This window comes from Lethenteron reissneri, chromosome 35 (assembly GCF_015708825.2).
Source record: "Lethenteron reissneri isolate LAM-NWPU_2019-01 chromosome 35, ASM1570882v1, whole genome shotgun sequence".
Classification (NCBI taxonomy): Eukaryota; Metazoa; Chordata; class Hyperoartia; order Petromyzontiformes; family Petromyzontidae; genus Lethenteron; species Lethenteron reissneri.
Window position 1 is genome coordinate 7,775,682 of NC_083813.1, and position 23,670 is coordinate 7,799,351.

The following is a 23,670-nucleotide window of genomic DNA, read 5'->3' on the forward strand; positions in this document are numbered from 1 at the left end:
TTATGTAACGAATATACAATTGCACCCATACAATTTGCTTTATTCAAATCACCTATTGGCTCCAATGCGTCTATATAGGAACGTTTACACAACTGTTTAGAGTGGCACAATGCATTGGGCCCGCGCTGTTATCCGACTCGGTGCAAGGCGTGTATGTTATTTCTCGTGCGTTTTATTATTTTAACAACAAAAGACCGGAAGGAAGTTGTGAAACCGCGCGATACACCGGGACATTGAGGGCCTTCGAAATGAATTGGCCGGGCAGGGACCTTCCCTCCCTTCCTTCCTTCACCTCCCCACCTCTTGCCCGCGTGTTGTTCACTATTAATAATATTGTACAGGTACCAACTATACAGTGCACGTAAACACAAAAGAGTTGGCAAACATCAAAACAATTCTCAATCGATTCATTTTCGTTGCTAATTACTCGTATTGTCTTGAATAAGTGCTATTTATTCGAGTAAAGGGGTGTGGAGTGGCGGTGCAGTTGATTGCGCACTGCGCCATTAAATCAGGCTACCTGATTCCCAGCCACAGCTAACGTAAGTGGCGAGTGATATCTGAACGGGTCCTGGGCACCCACGTGTATGTATGTGTGTGTGTGGAACTTCTTTCCCACCGTACGTAGCCAACCGTGCCAACACTGGTCAACACACTTTTTCTGGCATAAGGTATTCCAACGGTTGTAAGGTAATTTTGGGGTGCTGATTCCAAATCTGGCATCAGTTTTTGTCTCTCACATCATTTTTGAGATATCAAATATTGCATTTTCAATAAAAACTGCAGAATAAAAATATTAAATAAATGTGGATATCTACATAAAATTATATAAACACACTATCCTAAAAATACAGCACCATATTTGAACACTAAAGCAGTCACTGACTCGCAACAACTTGCAATCATAAGTGACAGTTAATTTCGGGTAAAATCAATGAAAATGGGGTATGCCGATAGCATTAAAATGAGATGTGATAGAGCAAATATGAGATCAGATTTGAAATCAGCACCCTGAAATTAGTCTAAAGCAGATGCAAAAGTCCAGGCCAGAAAAAAAAAAATTTTGTTGTTGACCAGTGTAATCGGATCAGCGTGGTCAAGTATGGTTAAACATCCTGTGCGTAAAGAGTCCGCCATCCAGCAGCGGATTGACGATGGGCTCCGAGAAGCTGGCTTTGAAAGGGGTGGCTTGCCGTGGTGAACCTGGATATGAAAGGACTGTGGAGTGGACGTGCAGATGATGACCCAGGACAGGAATGAGTGCAGATAGAGGACCAGCATTACTCCACGTGCGTGGATAAAATTCCAGGAACATGTCGGATATGAGCACCACGACACTTTCACTTACAGAATGAGAACATCGACTTGACTTTTTAAACATAAAACACTTAACTATAGCCATTTGAACATGTAGTATTATCTAGATTTCGGACTTATATATTTTATACCCGACTGCTGTCGGTGTCACGACATGAGACGAATGCATTCGAGTCTTTCGTAGATCTGCGCAACCCTTCACGTTCGGAGAACGGTCCATGGAAGCGGACATCATAGAACTACTTCTTGAGTTGTTCAAGTGCTTTCTGGTCCACCGCAGCCGGGGGCAGCACTTTCCCGTCTGCTCCACCACAGAGTGTGATGTTGATCACATGACAATTGTCAGAGCTGGAAATTATCCAATTGAGTGCAGAACAAATGTAATGTGATGGGGGTTTTTTTGTGATGGGCTGATGCCATCAATCACCTCACTTCACTTGAGAACTCCTGTGTTTAATCAAACGCGACTGCCTGCATTGGAACTAAGCATCTCAGCAGTGTCAACTCGGCGCTTTGTCGTCTGAGCCAGCTGGCTACCTCAATTTGAACTTAAAAATACCAACTAAATAATGAGCAATGTACCAACCAATTTAGTTATCGTTTCGTTCACGGGTGGTCATGCGGTGTATGTGCCTGCCCACGTGGCGAATGGTGATGCATCGGGCATTAGAGCCAGCCAGGGTGGGCTTTTGGAAGCCCATCTTTAAATCCAGGCCCAACCCCCGACCCACCAATCCCTTCCTAAATAAATAAATACAGCCAACGCTGCGTGGAATAAATCTCTTAATCTGGAGATTATTACTGGGGTGTATTTTTTTATATTCTCAGCCATAGCGTTGCCCCCAATTTACCCGAATGTTTTCCTTCGCCTGAGTCTAAGAGTTCTCACTCTACCCTACAGACAATGCCAATGTTATCCGGATCTTCGTTGTATTCCTAGGCATCCCGTTGAGATTCATCGGTAACAAACGGAACATGCTGTACTACTTTGAAACAGGGCCCATATCAAGTATAAGGATGTTGTTGTAATTGGTGGACCAGACAGACAACGCACCAGAGTGTAGTAGATGCGTTCCAAAAAAAAGGGGCGAACGGAGCGAACCCGCACGAAACAGCTGCCTGCCGAGTAGCGCGCACAGTACACACACAGTACTCACAGTACACACAGTATACACACACACAGCACACAGTACACACACACACAGTACACACACAGCACCACCGCGACGGATCATCTATGTATTTTACTTGTAATTGAAAGGTCCCAACAGTCTTGGCAGTAGACACATAATCAATCCACTGCTGGATGATTACCTCCCAAGCTCGTCGGCATCTCTCACGATCCTGCGACGCGAGATGATTCCACGGCTACATCTGCACGGTGGACGTCCTCTCGGGTGCGTTTTTCCTCCTTTGACTGCCACTCTGCCCTTAGTCTCGACCACCGGCCATCGTATCCCTGCTAAAACCACTCGTCTTCATCTGACGTCTCAGCTCCGAGAGCTGAACGGAGTTCAAAAGAAGTCACAAACAAGCACCTTGTTGTGAAAGAGCCAACGCAGAAGATCCCTGAGTTTGAGCTGTCACGAAGCTCATGGTCCGCCATAAATCACATCCGCACAAACCATGGCAGATGTAGATACCTGATGCACGAATGGAAAATAAACACATTTCTGCGTAGGGAGCTGGTAGGAACGTTGGGTTGCTCAGTCAATGGCCAGGGTCAACGGCGGCGTGGTGTATTCCACAAATATACCCGACTGTGAGGGCGGGCACAAGCCGGCGTGAGTAGGTTAAACGTTGAGTTTTATAAGGGCACCACGGGGTGACAAGCCCCTCCCCACCCAGCCCCACCCCTTCCACCCCCCACCCAGCCCAAACCCACCCTCCCCTCCCCACCCAGCCCCACCCCTCCCACCCCCCACCCAGCCCGTCCCCACCCTCCCCTCCCCTCCCAGCCCCTCCCTCCCCACCCAGCCCTTCCCTGCACGATGGACACAATAATCCCCTGTGGGCTGGTGTAACCAGGAGGTTCCTACCAGTAAAAATTCTCCAGTAGTGCGCGACTGTGATCATCTAGAACAGACCATAAAACATATAACGACGCAATGGCCTGGTCAGGAGACATCACAGCGATACACGTGGCTACTCCAGATGAAGTTATCTGGGTTTGACCGCCTGGATGTGAAATTGTAGCTGTTGGTCTGCATCTACATCAGCCAGACGACAACAAGAGGAAGAAGATCTGATGTCTCTAACGTCTGCGTGTTCTTTGATCATTGCATTTCTCTGTCTGTTTCTGAATGTAATTTCATGGCTCCTTTTCGCTTTTGTTCCAAAGTATTGGTCAAATGTTGTCCACCTTTAATGTGTGTCCCGGACCCTAACTGCACATAAATGTGTGTTTTTGTGGTGCTGACCACCCACCTCAACGTTCTTCGTGTCGGCCTTTAAAGGTGCTCGCTCACAGCACTTGCCCCAACAGGCTGTTAAGGCTATACGGCGGATCTTTGCCTTTCTATGCAAGATTGAAAAAGGGCACTTGGCTGTTATACTGCCTGTTTATTTCTGTTATCTGTTATAGCACGCTGTTTAAAAATAACCTGAGACTTTGTGTATGTGCATGTATGCGTACGTTTGCATGGGGGAGCGGTGGCGCAGTGATTAGCACACCAGGCTTCGAACTGTGGCCACCTGGGTTTCCAAGATTCCTCGCCATGGCCAATATCTACACTAGGGAAGACAAAGGTGGCGATGCATGGTTTCTGGCCACACCATCCCCTCGTGTGCAGAATTTGCCTTCATAGGTGCTTGCTAACAGCACTTGCCCCGACCGTTTGTTGAAGGCTTACACAGGGGACCTTAGCTTTGTATGTGATGCATGCAAGTGTGTATACAGATGTATTATTTTATTTATATATTTTTTTACCTACGTGACTTTACCGAAAACCCTAAGGGTATGAATCCTTGCAGTCACGAAATCATCAAATCTAGAATGTGTATACAGTATCTGTCCACTCTAAAGTCTATGTACACACGTGTTATTACGGTAACTCACAAACAAGGAGATGGTATCCTCCTTCATACATGTGTCATTGCAGATAAACCACCTACAAGCATTTGTTTTACACATCACGCCAACCACAATGCCTTCTGGGAGTGCGTCATTTCAGCAGGATTGGTTCAACACAAGCAAACTCTGGACCGGGGTGGAGGTGGGGGGTGAGTGGCGTTATCCAGCAGTGGATTGACCATGGCTGATGATGACAATCTATACTTCTTTTCTCATCTCACTATGAGTTTATGAATTGAAAAGTGTGAAGGTGGAGGGGGGGTAAACCCAAAATTTAATTTCCGCTCAGGACCTCTAATGGGCAAACAGCAACACTGGTGATGGTGATGATGGTGGTGGTGATGATGGTGGTGGTGATGATGTTGGTGGTGATGATGGTGGTGGTGGTGATGATGATGATGGTGGTGTTGATGATGGTAGTGGTGGTGATGATGATGGTGGTGATGATGATGGTGGTAATGATAATGATGATGGTGGTGATGATGGTGGTGGTGATGATGATGATGGTGTTGATGATGATGGTGGTGGTGATATGATTGATGATGATGGTGGTGGTGATGATGGTGGTGAAGATTACGATATTGGGGAAGGTGATGCACTGTAGACGGTGGTCCAGATGTCTTGTGCACCCCCAATTAATTGACCCCCTAACATTTTTCCCCCTTTCAATATTAATTTCTGTTTTAAATAAACCTTTTTCTAAAAAAAAAAAACAAGTTTTACATAATCAAATAGCGGTGGGGAGAGGGGGGTAACAAGACATCTGGACTACCCATTACATTGAAAAGTCTAAACACGTGACGTCAGAGCCGGTGGGATGAAACCCGTGGATGTGATGAGAGAAGCGGATCGAGAAGCGAGGGACCCCCCCCTCCTCCTGCGCTGCGCCGAGTGATGTTGATAGGGGAGTCGGTGAATCGAGGGTGGAGCCACAGCCACCACCACCACCGCTACCACCACCACCAACGCACCACCACCACCACCACACCGTCACCGCTACCACCACAATCAGCAGCATCATTCACGCCGCTGGGCAGAGACGCGCTCGCAACAACAATAGCAGCAGCAGCAGCTACTGCTGCAGAAGAAGCAGCATCAGCAGCATCATCAGCATCAGCAGGAGCCGTGTGTGTGGCAAGGTCGGCATCGTGCGGATATGTGACGACGATAACGCGGTACAGGCACTCGGCACCACCTCCACCATTCAGACGGCGGTGGCTGGGTGTGTGTGTGTAGGGTGTGTGTGTGTAGGGTGTGTGTGTGTAGGGTGTGTGTGTGTAGGGTGTGTGTGTGTAGGGTGTGTGTAGGGTGTGTGTGTAGTGTGTGTGTGTAGGGTGTGTGTGTGTAGGGTGTGTGTGTGTGTAGGGTGTGTGTGTGTGTGTGTGTAGGGTGTGTGTGTGTGTAGGGTGTGTGTGTGTATTGGGTGTGTGTGTGTAGGGTGTGTGTGTGTAGGGTGTGTGTGTTTAGGGTGTGTGTGTTTAGGGTGTGTGTGTTTAGGGTGTGTGTGTGTAGGGTGTGTGTGTAGGGTGTGTGTGTAGGGTGTGTGTGTGTGTAGGCTGTGTGTGTGGGCTGTGTGTGTAGGGTGTGTGTAGGGTGTGTGTGTGTAGGGTGTGTGTGTGTGTAGGGTGTGTGTGTAGGGTGTGTGTGTAGGGTGTGTGTGTGTGTGTAGGGTGTGTGTGTGTGTAGGGTGTGTGTGTGTAGAGTGTGTGTGTGTAGGGTGTGTGTGTGTAGGGTGGGTGTGTGTGTAGGGTGTGTGTGTGTGTAGGGTGTGTGTGTGTGTGTAGGGTGTGTGTGTAGGGTGTGTGTGTGTCTGTGTAGGGTGTGTGTGTGTCGGGTGTGTGTAGGGTGTGTAGGGGGGGTGTGTGTGTAGGGTGTGTGTGTGTAAGGTGTGTGTGTAGTGTGTGTGTGTAGGGTGTGTGTGTGTAGGTGTGTGTGTAGGGTGTGTGTGTGTAGGGTGTGTGTGTGTGTAGGGCGTGTGTGTGTAGGGTGTGTGTGTGTGTAGGGTGTGAATGTGTAGGGTGTGTGTGTGTGTAGGGTGTGTGTGTATGGTGTGTGTGTAGGGTGTGTGTGTAGGGTGTGTGTGTAGGGTGTGTGTGTAGGGTGTGTGTAGGGTGTGTGTAGGGTGTGTGTGTGTGTAGTGTGTGTGTAGGGTGTGTGTGTGTGTGTGTCGGGTGGGTGTGTGTGTAGGGTATGTGTGTAGGGTGTGTGTGTAGGGTGTGTGTGTGCATGTGTGTAGGATGTGTGTGTGTGTAGGGTGTGTGTGTAGGGTGTGTAGGGTGTGTGTGTAGGGTGTATGTGTAGGGTGTGTGTGTAGGGTGTGTGTGTGTGTGTAGGGTGTGTGTGTGTAGGGTGTGTGTGTGTAGGTTGAGTGTGTGTGTGTAGGTTGTGTGTGTGTGTGTAGGGTGTGTGTAGGGTGTGTAGGGTGTGTGTGTAAGGTGTGTGTGTGTGTGTGTAGGGTGTGTGTGTAGGGTGTGAATGTGTAGGGTGTGTGTGTATGGTGTGTGTGTAGGGTGTGAATGTGTAGGGTGTGTGTGTATGGTGTGTGTGTAGGGTGTGTGTGTATGTGTAGGGTGTGTGTGTGTGTGTAGGGTGTGTGTAGGGTGTGTAGGGTGTGCGTGTGTGTGTGTAGGGTGGGTGTGTGTGTAGGGTATGTGTGTAGGGTGTGTGTGTAGGGTGTGTGTGTGTATGTGTGTAGGATGTGTGTGTGTAGGTGTGTAGGGTGTGTAGGGTGTGTGTGTAGGGTGTGTGTGTGTAGGGTGTGTGTGTGTAGGTTGAGTGTGTGTGTGTAGGTTGTGTGTGTGTGTAGGGTGTGTGTGTGTGTAGGGTGTGTAGGGTGTGTGTGTAAGGTGTGTGTGTGTAGGGTGTGTGTGTAGGGTGTGTCTGTGTAGGGTGTGTGTGCGTATGGTGTGTGTGTGTATAGGGTGTGTGTGTAGGGTGTGTGTGTGTGTGTAGAGTAGGTGTGCTGCCTTGTGCTATGTGTGTGTGTAGGGTGGGTGTGTTGAGTGCTTGTGCTTCCTAGTGTATGGTGTGCTGTTGTGTGTGTGTAGGGTGGGTGTGCTTCCTAGTTAATGGTGTGCTGTTGTATGTGCTGCATTAAGTGCTTTGGTGGGCTTTCGTGTGTGTGTGTTGTCTTGTGTTTGTGTTGTGTATGCTGCCTTCTGTGTCTGTTCTGCTTTGTGTGTCATGTTATCCGTGTGTTGTCTTGTGTACTATGTGAAGGGCGTATTGTCCTGTGTGTATGTGAAGGGTGTGTGTGTTGTCTTGTGTGTATGTGAAGGGTGTGTATGTGAAGGGTGTGTGTGTGTGTTGTCTTGTGTGTATGTGAAGGGAGTGTATGTGAAGGGTGTGTGTGTGTAGGGTGTGTGTGTGTAGGGTGTGCGTAGGGTGTGTATGTGAAGGGTGTGTGTGTATTGTCTTGTGTGTATGTGAAGGGTGTATGTGTGTAGGGTGTGTGTGTGTGTAGGGTGTGTGTGTGTAGGGTGTGTATGTGAAGGGTGTGTGTGTGTGTTGTCTTGTGTGTATGTGAAGGGTGTGTATGTGAAGGGTGTGTGTGTGTTGTCTTGTGTACTATGTGAAGGGGTTGTTGTCTTGTGTGTATGTGAAGGGTGTGTGTGTTGTCTTGTGTACTATGTGAAGGGTGTGTGTATGTGATGGGTGTGTGTATGTGAAGGGTGTGAGTGTATGTGTTGGAGGGGAGCGGTGGCGCAGCGGTTAGCGCACGGCCAACGACAGTGACAAATATCTGAAACCGGCCCTGCGCCTCCCCTAGGTCGACTCAGCCTTAAAACGAGTACCTGGAGCGGTGTTTCCCCCCCCCCCATCCCCACCCTTTCTAATGGTATTTCGGACTTAATAGGTGCTCGCTAACAGCATTTTTCCGTCCGGGGGGTCTTTGTACTGCCTTGTGTGTGTGTCTGGCTGTGTGTTTTAACGTTTAGAAACGCCAGTCTCATTAACATCATCATCATCCTCCATCGAACATCAACCCTCGTCAACAGCACCACCACCATCGTCATTAACATCGCCCAAGTCCGCGGTTGATGTCATTCCGACATCACAGCAAAGGGCATCATTCTCCCATCATCATCATCGCACGTTCCGAAATTATAAGACGCTCCCCGGTGCATCTATAATTAATTGTGACATTGACGATTCCTCTATTTGTTAGGTCGTATCATTTTTTAAAAGGATTTGACCGTTACAAGTTGTACTACACCGCCTATGTGCACACACACAGACATAGTGCTCGCGAACAGCACTTGCCCCGACAGTCTCTGCTAAGGCTATACGGGGGACCTTTGTTTTTATTATTGCATGGGAGGGGCAGCAAGAAGATACAAACAAAGGCGATGCTGGGACAATAGGGGACCACTCCATCATAGAGACACAGGCAAAGGTCCCCCGTACAGCCTTTCACTGACTTTTGGGCCAAGTGCCGTTTGCGAGCCATCCATGAAGGGGGTGGGTGGCCAGAACCACGCCCGGCCGCCTTTGTCTCCCCCAGTGGCGATGTTTACTACACACACACCGCAACAGGTAATTCATTTGAGGCTGAGTCGACCTGGAGGAGGTCCCAGGACCGGCTGGTGTTGGCCGTGAGCGAGAATCGAACTCGGGGCCGCCGGGTTCGAAGCGCAGCGCGCTAACCGCTCCGCCACCACTCCCCACGTAACACAGGGCAGAAACCACAACCACACACAGAGCCACACAGACACACAGAGACACAGACACACAGAGACACAGACACACAGACACACAGACACAGACACATAGACACAGACACACAGAGACACAGACACACAGACACATAGACACAGACACACAGAGACACAGACACACAGAGACACACAAAGACACAGACACACAGACGCAAAGACAGACACACACAGAGACACAGACACACATACAGACACACACTCAAAGACACAGACACACACACACAAAGACACAGACACACACACAGACACATAGACACAGACACACAGAAACAGACACACAGACACTGACACACAAAGACACACACACACAGATACACAGACACACAGACGCACAAAGACACACACAAAGACACACAAAGACACACAAGACACACAGAGACAAAGACACACAGACACACCGTGGGTTTCTTGGCCACACTAATAATAGCCGAGCTATAACTCAGGCGAACCCATGGAGCGTGAACATCGGCCCTGTGTGTTGGGAGGACACAGTCGATGAAGTCATCGATTGTTCTCTCCCTTTCCTCGTGTCGTGTCATCTTCGGGAACACCATCACATGCTCTCACAGCTCTCGTCGCCAGTGGCATGGCCATCATCGTCACACTTCCATCATTATCACGTTACACACTACACATCGTAATACAACGCCTAGGATCATACCATTTCGCAGTAGATATGCAATACTTACATCGTTGCGAATTAAATGTCATCATCACACAAACCATTTCATGGTGATCTTAATCCCATTACCTGCTTGACACGCTGCAACACGTATCATTTTCATCGTAATCCCATTATGTATTTAACATCATCATCACTCAATCCAAGTTATTATCATCATCATCATCCCAGATAGCATTTAATATCACCATGATTATGTTTAACAGAACAATATGATCTTCATGCATCGTCTTCATCTGGCATGGAATTGTTGTTGTTGTTGATGTTGTTGATATTGCTGCTGTTGTTGCTGTGGGTTATGTTTTTTTTCTATCCAAAGTGTTCTCACTAATACGTCTAGAGTGCTTTTTCCTCCTTCGCTGCATGTCTATAACCTTACCGCGTTATATACAATAGAGCCAGCAGCTACTGCCTGACTCATCCATATCGTGTTTGTGCATCATCATCATCATCAGCCGTACGCCGTTCGCTCCCGTTTTGGCATCTCCCTTTGTATTTGCATTATCATCATCATCACCACTACCAGCCATGACCTTTCCACTGCTGGATGAATCCCCCTCCCCCAACATAATCCCACGATGCAACAATCCACCGACTGGCACCTGCACGCGAGCTCATTTCATCGCTCCGTCTCTTCGTGGAACGCGCTCCGGGACGAGTCTCATCCCTGGCGTGCGTCCTCTCGTCCATGGCGTGTGTTCCTCCTTGTGTCTCTCAATGTCATCACTCCAAGCATCTATCACCCCCCACCCACCCCAAACCCACCTGCCCCCACCACATTACGGGCTGTATTCCTGCAAATGTGATTGCACTCCACTGTAAATGTACATCTTGTCTCAGTTCTGATTTTTATTTTCTGCAACATACCTGGAACAACCTGGCCACGTCGCTGGGGGTGGTGGTGGTGGGGGGGGGAGTTTAAACAAAAGGCACGTTGCTTAGAATCTCACCACTCCCCTACCTGGTCGCAGCCCACCCAGCAGCAGACATTGGGGTTGCATTGCGGCTAGGGGATCGGCAGGTCGGGTGGAATAACCCCCCTTCACCACCGCTTCCAAAACGTGGAAGAGTAGGATTTTTAAAGTCCCTGTACGCGTGGCTCTCTAGAGCTCCCTCTAGTGGAGGCTCTTCCGCCAGCAGTGGCTGGAACAAAATAATGACAGTAGACTGTTTTTATGTGTGTGTTTTTATTGATTAATTTAAATGCATAATGTGGTGGAGGATCATGGTGTACGTAGTCTTTCACGACCATCATGAGTCATAATTGGTTTCTTTAGGGGTCGGATCATCGTGTCGGTATAATGTCTATTTTAAACGATTGCCTTCCACCATCCGACAGTCGATCACATGCGGGGGCATATTGTGCCAATTGATTTGGTTCATCAGAAAACCGGAGGAATGTTGAAGAGCAAGCAACATTCGACAGTTTTATATCCGATGTTTCCGACGATGCTAGGGGTACATTATCCCTATCATCATCATCAGCTGCTTAACAAAAGCTCAGCTTTTTTAATATCTACACGTCATTTTAAACATTTCATTGGACTTTTAAACACATCTCGAGACTGCCAGCTGCAGTCTCTCACTCAGCCTCCGTGACAGCGTGCTCATGCCACGGCTGCTGTGATGTGAGCATGCGCGTGTGTGTAAGCATTCTCTTTCCCGTGCCCCTTTAGCAAAGTGACTTCATGTACGTTAATAATGAATGAGGTGAGTGACGTGGGAGTGAGTTGTTGTTGTTGTTGCGTGTGATGAGCATGGGGTAACGATGATGCTATGTTTATCTGCTGTGCCGTGGTTGCGTGTGTTTAAAATACTAACTCGTGCACTTACTTATTCTATGGGTCTTTCGGTAAAGCCACGTAGGTAGAAAAATATTAAAAATATCACGATGTTTCGATCGCAACACAAGCAATCGTCTTTGGCTATCTACGTGACTTTGCCGAAAGACCCATAGGATATGTATTCCTGCAGTCACGAAAGCTTTAAGTCAAGATTGTGCACTTACTTAGAAAGCTTTACCATTAATACCGACAAACAGCAAACCTATTTGGGCGAATGTGTTTTTTTATTACAGTAATACAAAGTGTATTTGGTGCATACTCATGTTGTGTTTTTCATTATTTAAGTATATTTATTTCCAGCCAGTTATATTCCCATTTGCATCAGCATGGTGTCATGAGCTGAATACATCGCTTGTTTGCAATAAGTTGTGCACCACACCGTCATAGAATGGACCCAAATAATTTCAAACATTTTTGTTTATCTGTTTCCAATCCCCCCCACCCACCCCATATTGCAACAAAAAGTTTCACGTTTAAAATCCGACCTCGCATATCCGCCCACACCAGTTAACCGATCTCACCCACTGCTGCATTTGTGCACGGTGTAACTGGCATTTGTTAACAGATAATTATCAGAAATCTCTTGCATCTTTTGACCTCGGTCTCCACCCAGCAAGTCCGACATGCCACGTTGTGCAGCACCATCGGCATTTAGTCGTGGGAACAAGAATCTTCCATTCACGACTCCAGCAACAAGCGGACAGTGTGATGATGATGATGTCACCACATACATAATACTGAAGTAGCTACATTAGCCCTCCCTACCCAAGCAAGACAAGCTTGTTAATGTCCTCTACGGAATGTCCGTTGCGTGTCAGTCAAACCTACAGTTTGAATTCTACGAGGGTTGGAATAGTCGCAAGTGAAAACACGCATTTAATGCGGTGAGTTTTTGTTGTTGCTGTTGCTGTGTAGTAACTGTAATGAGACCAATCAACTCTCGCTGCACTTGAGAACCCAGTTTAATCAGTTGGCAGCAGGAACCCAGATTTAAAGCCAGGATCTCAGTGATGCCAGTGCAGTGAGTCAACATGGCCTTAACAAGTCCCCTGACCAATTTGGCCGCCTTAGATTTTTATTCTTTCGTGGTACTCTGTTGTATTCTTGTCGATGATTTGGTTCGTGTTGAAACCGAGAGGATTCGTGATTGTCATTCTCTGCTGCTGTCCCCATCACCAGGAACTCCCTTCCCCCATACCATCTGTGCTCTCAGCACCCTGCCCCTGTTTAAGTTCCAGCCTGGAGGCATTTTACGTCTCTCCTCTGCCTGTGGCTGAATATCCCTCTCTATAAATAACAAAAAAAATATGCCCTATGTTCCGTACAGCAGCTTTGAGACCGTCATGATGCTATATAAATGCAAGTTTTATTGTATTGTTAATCTACAATACAATATTTAAATGAAGACAATTCTCAGGACAATCACAGAAAAACAAAAAACCCACGAAATACTGGTATTGTAATTGTACCAAATACATTTTTTGGAAAATTACAAAAATTCGTCATCAGGGATCAGGAAATGTACACCTGACTGCACAGCTTAAGAGAGCCCTCTGTAGATCCAGTTAGAGGATTTCATGGCAGGAGTCCGTTAGTGTCTCATTCCAGGCCTATTCCTTGGTAAGATGCTATGTCTGTCCAGGACTGCGACCGAGCAAATATTTCTGCGCCCGGCACGCCACGTCCAACATCCCGCCTCACCATACATGGCTACTAAAGACGTGCTTACTCCAATCGACCTGGAAAATATTCGTTGAGAAAGGTATCGAAAATACAGGTGTTTTTGGGGGGGGGTTAGATCTCTTAAATATATAAATGCATCGTTAAACCCGCCACCACCCGACACAGCCAATTAGTAAGGTTTGTCATGTTAACAGAACATGCCAATTTGTGTTGGAGAGCCAAGCCACAACATTTACTTTGCTCTCCAACACACAACCGGTGTGCTGTACTAGTAACGAATTGGCATGTTCTGTTTACGTGACAACCCTTACTAATTGGCGATGTCGGGTGGTGACGGTTTTAACGACAAATTTACATATTTACACGATCTAAGCCAAATAAAAAAAACCTGTATTATGGTTGATATTGGTCGCGAAAGCCTACCACGTGTTAAACTCAGAAAAGTATCCCTGGTCACAGTTGGTGGCTTGGGTTTCCGCTGATAGAGTGGCCGTCTGCCCTACTGCAGGCGCCTGCTGAAGTTGACCTTCCACTCGTGAAGGTGCCCGAAGCAGTAGCGCGTGGCCAAAGCTCGAGAGAGAAACAAAATGCTCAACGTGCAGCCCAACCCACAAAACCGCACTTGGCTCACGAGTGGCTATGAAAACCCGCGCATTCAAGTCCTAGATTGTGCCGCTGTGTTTCATTGCAGGAATGGTGCCGCGTGGCGCTGAATCGGACGCGGATCATCGTGGCGCTCGGGGTGCCGTGATGTCCCATCTCGCGAAGTCACGTCTCTTCGCAAACCCCAGCGAGTAGAAGTCATCGGGGAGACCGACACATCCGCGCGTCCTTCTTTCGCCTCCCTTCTCCCTGCTCGCCGCCTCTCGATGGCGTCCAAAACGGAGTGGAGCAACGAGAGTCTGCCCCCGAAGAAGCGCGAGCTGCTGCAGGGCAGCCTGCCCCTGGAGGGCGCGGCCCCGCCACTCCACGGCTCGCCGGGCCCGCCCTCCCGCACCGCGGGCCACGGCGACGGAGGCCGCGAGGCGCAGGGCCCCGCCGCGTACGCGGACTGCGCCAGGAACAGCGACGCGGCCCGCAGGGGCTTCGACTTCCCAGGCGACGCGGACTTCTGCCTCAAGCGCGACCGAGCGTCCGGCGACTTGGCGTGCGCCTACGGGGGCGGCCGAGACGGAGGCGCGGCGGCGGCGCTGCCTCCGGATGGATGGGGTCCGCTGGTCGTGGCACAGGGGCTCGAGGCGCGGCGCGAACAGAACTTTGGCCGGGGCGGCCCGGGCACCGCGGAGGGGATGGGCGGGGCCGACCCTCGCGGGAACGGTGGCAGGAACGCCCGGGCACCGACGGCCGCGGACGAGGGTCGTCCTTCGCCGGCGCAGCGGCCCCTGTGCCGCGGCACGGTGCTCGTGTCGGCGCCCGGCGCCACCGCCCGCACTCTCTCGGCCCCCTCCTCCGTGGCCGCCCTCGGGGTCGTGACCTCCGGGCCGACCCCGAGGTCGCCGCCCGCTGACGCCGCCGACCTCGCCGGCGCTGCTCGGGTTCACCGCCGGCAAGAAGCGCGCCCGGCGGGCGTGGCCGGAGTCGGGTACGCAGAGCCGGGACAAGACGGGCGCGGTGCAGTGCGGACGCAGCTGCCGGACGTCTCCAGCTGCAGAGCGGTGGCGCCTGCGCCCCCTCCTCCTCCTCCTCCTCTGCCGCCACCGCCACCGCCGCACCTGACACGTGGGGCGGTGATCGCGCTGGCGAGCGGGGAGCTGAAGCGCGTGGAGGAGCTGAGCACGGAGGACTTTGTGCGCAGCGCGCGTCTGTGTGCGAGCGTGCGCGTGCACGCGAGCCGCGTCGCCGCGGTGCAGCCGCTGTCCGGCGAGCCTGGGGAGCCCGCGGGAGGCCGCGTGCGGCTCCACTTCTGCCTGGGCGAGCGGCGCGGCCAGGTGATGGCGCGGCCGGCCCCCCGCTCGCACGCACACGCAGAGGGCACGCGCAGAGGGCACGCGCAGAGGGCACACGTAGAGGGCACACTCGTAGGGAGGAGACAAAATGGGTAGTTGTCTGACCTACCCTCTGCCACCTCCCCCCCCCCCACCCTTAAATCTTTAGTTGGCCATTGTATGTCCCAGACCGTTTTTTTAAATATTTCATGATTGTAAAATTCTAAATGAATAATTAATAATTCATGATGACATTACATTTTTCATGCATTGAATATTATATAATATTGCGCATTCTTGGATGACAGTGGACATTATTTGCCTCTTCTCAAGCATTTAACTGGGTGCGCCACTGTACAAAGACAAAGATCCCCCATATAGCCTTAACAGACGGTTGGGACTTTTAGCGAGGAGCACCAATGAAGGCCGACACGGCACACGAGGGGGTGGGTGGTCAGCACTACGTCCACACACACACACAACGTGCGTACCCACACAAAGCCGTATGGTACCAGCCTGCGCTATGGACGAAGTCAACTTTTATAAACTACACTTTTTTCCAGTTGTATCGAGGATGTTGGCTTAGAGAAGTAGCAGAGTTGCTCACAGTTCAGGCAGCCACCTGGAAACCAATCGGATTCTCAAGGTCATTGAGTTGATGGTATCAGGACGGTCACCAATTTGGATCTACGCCCAAATGACAATTTTATTCCTAAGATTTATTTTAGTGATTTATTATTTTATTTATATTACTCCTAAGAGATGTGAAAATCACTGTGTTTAGGTGTTTTAAGTTTATAAAGGAAAGTCATCATTCTGAATGTATGTGCTGTATGTTGAACTTCTTTAGCACCGTGCGTCGCCAACCGTGCTCATCGGAGGTGCTGCTCGAGTGAGCATGGAGCGGCGTTCATATTCTCTACTTGGCTGCTATACATTTCCACGTGATTAGCCACTTCGTTGAGCTATCATTTGCAAGCAGGTTGCTTCTAAAAAGAGCTGTATAGCTCAGTGGGCCTTATCTGGTTGAATAAAAATCGTATAAATAGTCTAGTTTATATAAAGGACGAAAATATCTTATTATATAAAGAAACGCAATTTGAGCAATTGTTGGTAATTGCGCGTTTACCATCCCAGTTGCCCTTCCAGTTTGTCTGTTGGTTCCTCGGCAATTCTGCAATGCAATTTGCATGAAGAACAGTGCGATGTATCAACTGAAATAGTATAATGCTGTGTCTAACATTTCTTGATCCTCCTCCTCTGCAGGTGATGCTCGAGGTGCAAGCGGAGCACCCGTTCTTCGTGTTCGGCCGCGGCTGGGCATCGTGCGAGCCGGCACTCTCCCTGCGCCTCCTCGGCCTTGCCTGCCGACAGCTGTGCGTGGGCGACATGTGCGTGTCGCTCACGACGCAGCCCAGCGGCGCCGACGATGACACCGAGCACCACCACCACCAGCAGCAGCACGAAGAAGAGTTCCAACAGCAGCAGCAGCAGCAGAAACATCAGCTGCAGCTACAGCAGCAGCACAAGAAGCAGCATGAGTGTCAACTCCATCAACAGCAGCAGCAGCAACAGCTTTACCACCAGCAGCAGCATCAACTTCAGCAGCAGCATCAACTTCAACAGCAGCAGGAGCGCCAGCTGCAGCAACAGCAGGAACGGCAGCTTCAGCAGCAGCAGCAACAGCAGCAGCTGCAACAGTTGCAGCAACAGAATCAGCAGCAACAGCAGCAACAACAGCAGGAACGCCAGCTTCAGCAACAACAGCAGCAGCAGCTACAACAGCAACAACAGAATCAGCACCTCCAGCACCTGCAGCAGCAGCAGCAGCACTTGGGCTGGAGTCGCCGCGTGTCGCTGGGCGCGTGGGAACGGGGCCACGGTGGGGATGATGTTCCGGACGGGCACGGGGAAGGTGGCGGCCGCGGGGGCCTCCGAGGCGGCTGGGCCGTGGCACCGCCGCAGGGGAACGGGGCCCAGCTGGAGCGGCGGCCAGGAGACCACGGGGCGCGGCACTCGGTGACGTGGCAGCAGCAAGAGGCCGACGACGACGACGAGGAGGAGGACGACGAGGAGGATGACGACGTGGAGGGCCTGGTGGAGGCGGCGGCCTCGTGCGCCGACGAGGTCACGGAGCTGAGCGAGAGCCGCAAGCGGCGGCGGTGGTCGGCGCCGGAGGGAGCGGGAGTCGCCGACAGGGGCCTGGGTCCGCGTGCCGTACCGCGGCACGCGCCGCACCGCCCGGGACTCATCCCCCACGCCCTCAAGGTGTCCATCGAGGGGCGCTCCACTGCCGGGAGATGAAGCGACCTTCGTGGTCCGACGGGTGGGGAGGCCGAGGCAATTGTCCAGGCTGCGCGAGGTAGAAGCCGGCGAAGGGGGTTAGATGCCTCATTTCCATGACCGCTGGGAACTTGGGGCCGTGGTGGCTCCAGTTGAAGTCCCAGGGCCTCAGGCCCCGGTCCCCACACTCGATGATCCCGTGAGCTCAACCGCTCCCGAATTCGTCCATTACCTCCCCCGGCTTTACACGGCCACGCAACCGTGGTCAGACGTGGGTGTTTGCCGAGTTTTGACTCAGGTATGCACAAGGCTCGGCCGTGTCGAAGATGAAGTTTGCGCGCATTTTTTGCTGCCGCGCAAATTTTTTTTGACGCAGCCGACAAGTGAATCCGAGCGAGCGGTGTCACAGGACGCTCGTCGCATCCCCACGTTGGATCCCTTGACATCGCAGCGGGTTCTGTGGCTCGTTCTTCTCCTCCAAGCGAGTGACTCGGCTTGAGAAGAGAAGTCGGTGGCCTCTCTGGCCCAGCCCGGAGCCAGTGTGAGGAAGTATTTTGACCCCCGTAGACTGTAATGCGCGCCCCCCGGGCATTCATACTCTACGTGATTTGAACCTCCGGGGTACAAATTATATTCAAGCAATATGGGTTCCCCGTCGACAAATGTTCCTTCCCTCTCTGGGTCAGTGCTACCTACACTTAGGGTTAGGGGGGTCTGCCCATGGTTCCTGTGGTGTATTCTGGCAAGACAAACAGGCCAACTCCCACCATTATCGCAGCTGTGAGGATAGAAGGATGACCCAAAATGGCTGGAGAAGGGGTGGGGGGAGTTAAACGCCTACACGGTGGGGCTGGTGGGTGCATCATGGGGGGGGGGGGGTGGTTAAAATAATAATATTCTTCTGTGGGGAGGGGGGGGGGGTCATGATCCAATCTTACATTGGCACCGAATCCCCACTGGTCATGGAGATGAGGCTTAGGGGTCATAATCAGGGTCAGGAAGTCGGCTTCGGGGCTGTGGTTGCGGGGAGGTTTGGGCGAGCGATTTTTTTTTTTTCCCTTCGATGCCCTTTTCTCCTCGGACGCTCGGTTACTCGCAGAAGCATCAAGTCGCCTTATTATTATTTACCTCTTTTTGTAGAAACGCGGCGGCTGCGGCGACGCGCCGCCGCCAGCACCGCCGCCGCCGTCACCGCCGTCGCGCGAACGTCGATCTTCTTCTGTCTCGCCTGGCGGCAGCGACGTCGACTCCACGAGGAGCCCCTCTGGAATAGTTCGGCAGTCGGGGAGCGATCGCCCACGCGCTCCTCGCGCGCCGGGGTTTGTGTTGTACTCAGGCCAGCGTTGCTCCTCCTTATCCACGAGTAACGCCGATCCATTCGTCCCCAGTCTCCAACGTGTGTGTGTGTGATGAACTTCTTTCGCGCTGTACGTAGCCAACCGTGCTAATCGGAGGTGTGGGGGGAAGGACAACAAACCATTGACACGGATCATCCCGACTTCCACCCCCCACCCCATCCCCGGATCGGCCACTGTCACACCGGTTCGCTGACAGTGCCCTCCATGGGGTTCAACCCTCGGTTCCGCGTCTTAAATATTGTGCTAGCTGCTCTCCTTGTCCGTGTGTTGCACCGATTCACTCTTCCCCGGTCTCCATTGACGCAGATCATCCCGTAGAGCCATGGACATAGCACTCACCCCTCCCCCCTACTTAATTGTAAAAAGTATAGATTAATATTCTTCATCGTAATCACGCATGATCTATCCGCTGCTGTACTAAGGCCTTCCCCCAAACTGTCGCCATCCCTTTGCGTGTTTTGTTGTCTTTGCGAAGCCACAATCCAGCCAGCGCCATCGCACGAGCCGATGTCACCCTCTCCGGCGCGTTCCCTCCTCCTCCTTCGGCTGACAATCCGTCGTTAGCCTTGACCACCGGCCATGTCTGCCTTCCAGTGGCGCATTCCGCCCACTGCTAATGCGTACGCTTCACTCGCGTAAAATATCGTCGGCTCGTAAAACTGGCGAGCGCTCAGTGGAGAAGACAATGTAGCTGAGGTGTGGGTAACACAAAAATACTGAATCGTTGACATCCACGTGTTAAACTGATCTTTGATCTGTTCGTTAAAGCTGCCTTATGTCATATCCCATCAGCTACAGCTCCGCCACACAGAAGCTGCTCGATTTCTCTCCCACCACCACACAACATAACTAATATCAGTGGCATAACCACAGCCCTTTGCCCCAGCTCCCACTCCCCCAATCCCCCCTCGTCCCCCTACCCCCGCTCCTACCAACATTGCGAAGTCAGCTAGCTCAGCCCATCTTGGCTCTTCTCTTTTTTGGCAATTCCTTGTGTCCGAGTGAGATGGTCACTCCACTCTGGAGTATGGTTGCCAGGACCGATGATGGATGGTAAGTGGACGCGAAGGTAATTTGCAACCCCGACTTGTCAAGTAGTGGTGCCACTCAAGCAAACCTGTGCTGGCCATCATGAGCACATTGTGCTGAGACTCCAGTGCCCAAGGCCACGTTTATTCTTTGGTCCTCTGCCCAATGGCAGTGCCTTCGGCCCCAGCTCTCTCCAATCCTCTATTCTTTCACATCGATAAGAAGATAAAAAATTACACTGGTCAACAACAACAAAAACATTTTTTTCTGGCCTGGACTTTTGCAGCTGTTCTAGACTAATTTCAGGGTGCTGATTCCAAATCTGATCTTATATTTGCTCTATCACATCTCATTTTTATGCTATCGGCATTCCCCATTTTCATTGATTTTACCCGAAATTAACTCTTGTCACTTATAATTGCAAGTTGTTGCGAGTCAGTGACTGCTTTAGTGTTAAAATATGGTGCTGTATTTTTAGGATAGTGTTTATAATATCATTTTATGCAGATATCCACATTTATTTAATATTTTTCTTCTGTAGCTATTATTGAAAATGCAATATTTGATATCTCAAAAACCTGATGTGATAGACAAAAATGCCAGATTTGGAATCAGCACCCCAAAATTACCTTAAAACCGTTGGAATACCTTATGCCATAAAAAGTGTGTTGACCAGTGTTATCAACGTGCAGAGAGGTCCAGTAAAATGACAGGGGAGCACCAGGGGTTGGGAAGCCCCAACATTATTTTCTTTTTACACTGGGCCCTTCATACATACATAAAGAAATCGATAAAAAAAAATTCTGGCAAACAAAAATAAGTTGCTAATTTTCTGGGTCTCAAGGGGATGGGGCAATTGCCCCTTCACACCCCCCCACCCACCCCAGATCGGCCACTGCCACAGCGGTTCGCTGACAGTGCCCACCAATAGGGTTCATCGCTAGGTTCTGGGTCCAAAATATTGTACTCGCTAAGGGCCCAACTCTCAGTCTGTGAAGCGTGTTCTGTGCTTGTCCTGTCGGTGTGATGCGTGTCACGGGCACTTAACTTCCGCGATCAGGGAAGGCGTGAGTGCTTGCTTTGGGACCGCGTGCTTTAGAGACCACGTTTTGGTGTCGGCCTTCGCTGCAGCTGTTTATGGTGGTGGTGGTGGTGTTGTGGATGTCAGTGGCATTGCTGTAGTGGGATTTAAATGTGTTGAGTTATATCTGTGATTGAAGAGGCCAGGTGGCTCGGGGAGATCACGAAACCCGTGTCAGGGCACTGAGAAACCAGTAAGCCACCCGAAATTTGAACCAAGCCCTTGGGTCTCGGTTCATTCGCTGTGCACGAAAATCCTACAAAATGGACTTTCGTACTTAATGCAGCCATGTTTAGCTGTGACAGTTAAAATGTACATAGTCTATAACACTAAAATGTGGTAAATCACTCCCCAGTAAACATGCAACAATGGGCCAACATTGGTTCAACGGCTCCAACCACGTGCCAACGATTTGGCCCAATGTTGGTATGTTTATTTGGTCATTTCCAGGAATGTGATGATGCATCAATTTAATAATATTGATTCTCTAAGCTCACGATACACGCATACACATTTTAAAATGTATGTGTTGTATCTCATGGGTTCATGTGATCTCAGCAGCCACTAGATGCAGCTATGTTCAACAACGTATAGAAATACATTCTCGACTTAAATCTTGACCTACAATCGAGACAATATATCCTATTGCCTCGGGGTGTATTGTGAGAGAGCAGTAAAGAGCCACTGTAAGAGAAACCTTTTTTTTTAAAGTGACTCAGAAGTGGTTCTATGGTTTCCGTTCCCTGACACGATATTGAGAGTCGATCGACTGAGCCAGTCGTGAGGGTGTCTCCATCTCTTCACGATGCGATTCAGCCAGGAGCACATCATAATCATGTACGATTAGTCAATTCCTCCACAAAACGATACCAATGAAACATTGCAGATGCACAACCACCACGCTGCTGTCCGAGCGTGCGGTGCAAATGCACTGGGGCCCACGGGGGCCAGAGAGAGAGAGGGCCCAGGCTCAGACCTACGAAGAAGAGGAGGCGGGAGAAATTGGACACAGAAGTGAGACACGAACTCCTTGCACCAAGGGTCGAATGCCAATGCCCGCTACGCCACTGAACACCGCAGAGCAGCCAGCAAAAGCGAGGAGTCGTGTGAGAGCAGACTCGTCGTGCAGTTATCACCGCTTTTATTTTGCATAGAAAACGTGCCGTGGTACGGCCCATTCGTTGGCAAAGGCAAAACCAGCAGCGCGCGGGGGGGGGGGGGTGGGGGGGACCAGCGAATCGTCCCGAGGGGCAAAGCCGTCTCGTTGTTGCGCACGTGTCGAGCAGCTCGGGCAACAGGGTACACAGCCCGTGTGCGCGCTCTACATATCCACGTGATAAGCCACTTCGTTGAGCTATCATTTGTGGCCAGGTCGTTTCTGAAAAAGAACTAATATCTCAGTGGGCCTTAGCTGGTGAAAAAAAAGATATAGTTCAGTTTCCGTGTATTTATTTATTTATTTTAGTGGGTTTTTTTCACCTTTCTCCCACGTCGCACTCCTATCGCTTGTTTGTATTGTTTTCCGTAACTTTGTGACCATGCTCCTACTGGACATGGACATCTGTGACAAAGAGCTTCATAACTCATCGGATTTCTCCAGGATAAATAAAGATTCTGATTCTGTAACGTGTGTTACTTCAGCGATAAAACGATGAAAAGTCTGCACAGAGTTGAAATGTAAAGCGTACCTCTCGGCGCCACCTGAAATTCAGTAAATTATTATTAGGATTGTTATATTGATAATTTTGATATTTTTTGTAACTTTTTTTTGTTATTGTTGATAGTCCCCTGTATTATAAACGTATACTGTAACCAATGCCTCTGAGCCAAAGGCATTTCAGTGTCTCATTAATCTTAGCAGACTCTTTGAAGAAATCCCGTTTTTTTTTGTCCATTTTAAAACAAACGACACACACGCACGCAAGCGATGCAGGTTAACGTGGCACTTTAAGTAAAAACGTTAAAAATGTTTCGTCCCGTAACTTTCCAACCCCCCCCCCACTACTCTCCCTCGCGGAGTTCCCTGCGGAGCAGCAGTTCAGGCGACCAGGAACGGTCGCGCCGTGGTGCCTGGCTCGCAGAGCTCGGGAAAAGTAATCGGTCAAAACATTTCCACGCACGGACGCCTGCCATCGGGGGTGCAGCCACCGTGGTTGTCGAAGGTGACCACCAGTCAGCCCGAACGTTCGCAGATAATGCCAAGATATTGAGATACCGAACATTTTAGATGCGGGCATAAAATTGTCGAACAAAAATCGCGTTGTTATTTTTTTTTTGCTCGTTACTATTGACGACGGAATCTTAAAACACGTGGTGGCACGTACTCAGTACAGAGTCAGTAGCCAGCAGCAGTTGTGTACATTTCGTATAATTATAGTGCAGTACAACTCCTCTATTCTGTGACGAAGTGGTGGGGGGGGGGGGGCGTGAACTTTACGAATCCCCCCTTTTTGGTTCTTTCGTAGGAGGGAAATAATAAAATTAAAAAAATAAAACAATAAAATAATTCTCACGACGTTTCGGCCACAACGCAAGCAGCCGTCCTCAGGTGAAGAACAGGTCTGTCGGGAAGACAGCGTCTGAATGAAAAATGAAATTTCGGGAAGACAGCGTCTGAATGAAAAATGAAATTTCATTCAGACTCTGTCTTCCCGACAGACCTGTTCTTCACCTGAGG

The 23,670-nt window shown here is 50.2% G+C and overlaps 1 protein-coding gene across 3 annotated transcripts; it reads left to right on the top strand.

Moving 5' to 3' along the window:
* The first annotated feature begins 5,341 nt into the window (after positions 1-5,341).
* On the top strand, positions 5,342-18,367 carry LOC133350878 (polyglutamine-repeat protein pqn-41-like). Of its 3 annotated transcripts, none has more exons than XM_061565700.1 (3): positions 5,342-5,529; positions 14,009-15,245; positions 16,509-18,367. In XM_061565700.1, the coding sequence occupies exons 2-3, from the start codon at positions 14,187-14,189 to the stop codon at positions 17,544-17,546; spliced, it is 2,097 nt and encodes a 698-aa protein (XP_061421684.1). In that variant the 5' UTR covers positions 5,342-5,529; positions 14,009-14,186; the 3' UTR covers positions 17,547-18,367. The 3 variants fall into 3 exon arrangements, with proteins under 3 accessions (XP_061421684.1, XP_061421683.1, XP_061421685.1); XM_061565699.1 differs by having other exon boundaries at positions 5,518-5,565; XM_061565701.1 differs by lacking the exon at positions 5,342-5,529 and adding an exon at positions 10,695-13,396.
* The last annotated feature ends 5,303 nt before the right edge of the window (positions 18,368-23,670 follow it).

Bases quoted from the DNA above. Each gene is read 5' to 3' on its own strand.
- LOC133350878 (XM_061565700.1), top strand. From the start codon at position 14,187: ATGGCGTCCAAAACGGAGTGGAGCAACGAGAGTCTGCCCCCGAAGAAG. The intron at 15,246-16,508 runs GTGATGGCGCGG...CCTCCTCTGCAG, and splicing joins TGGGCGAGCGGCGCGGCCAG to GTGATGCTCGAGGTGCAAGC.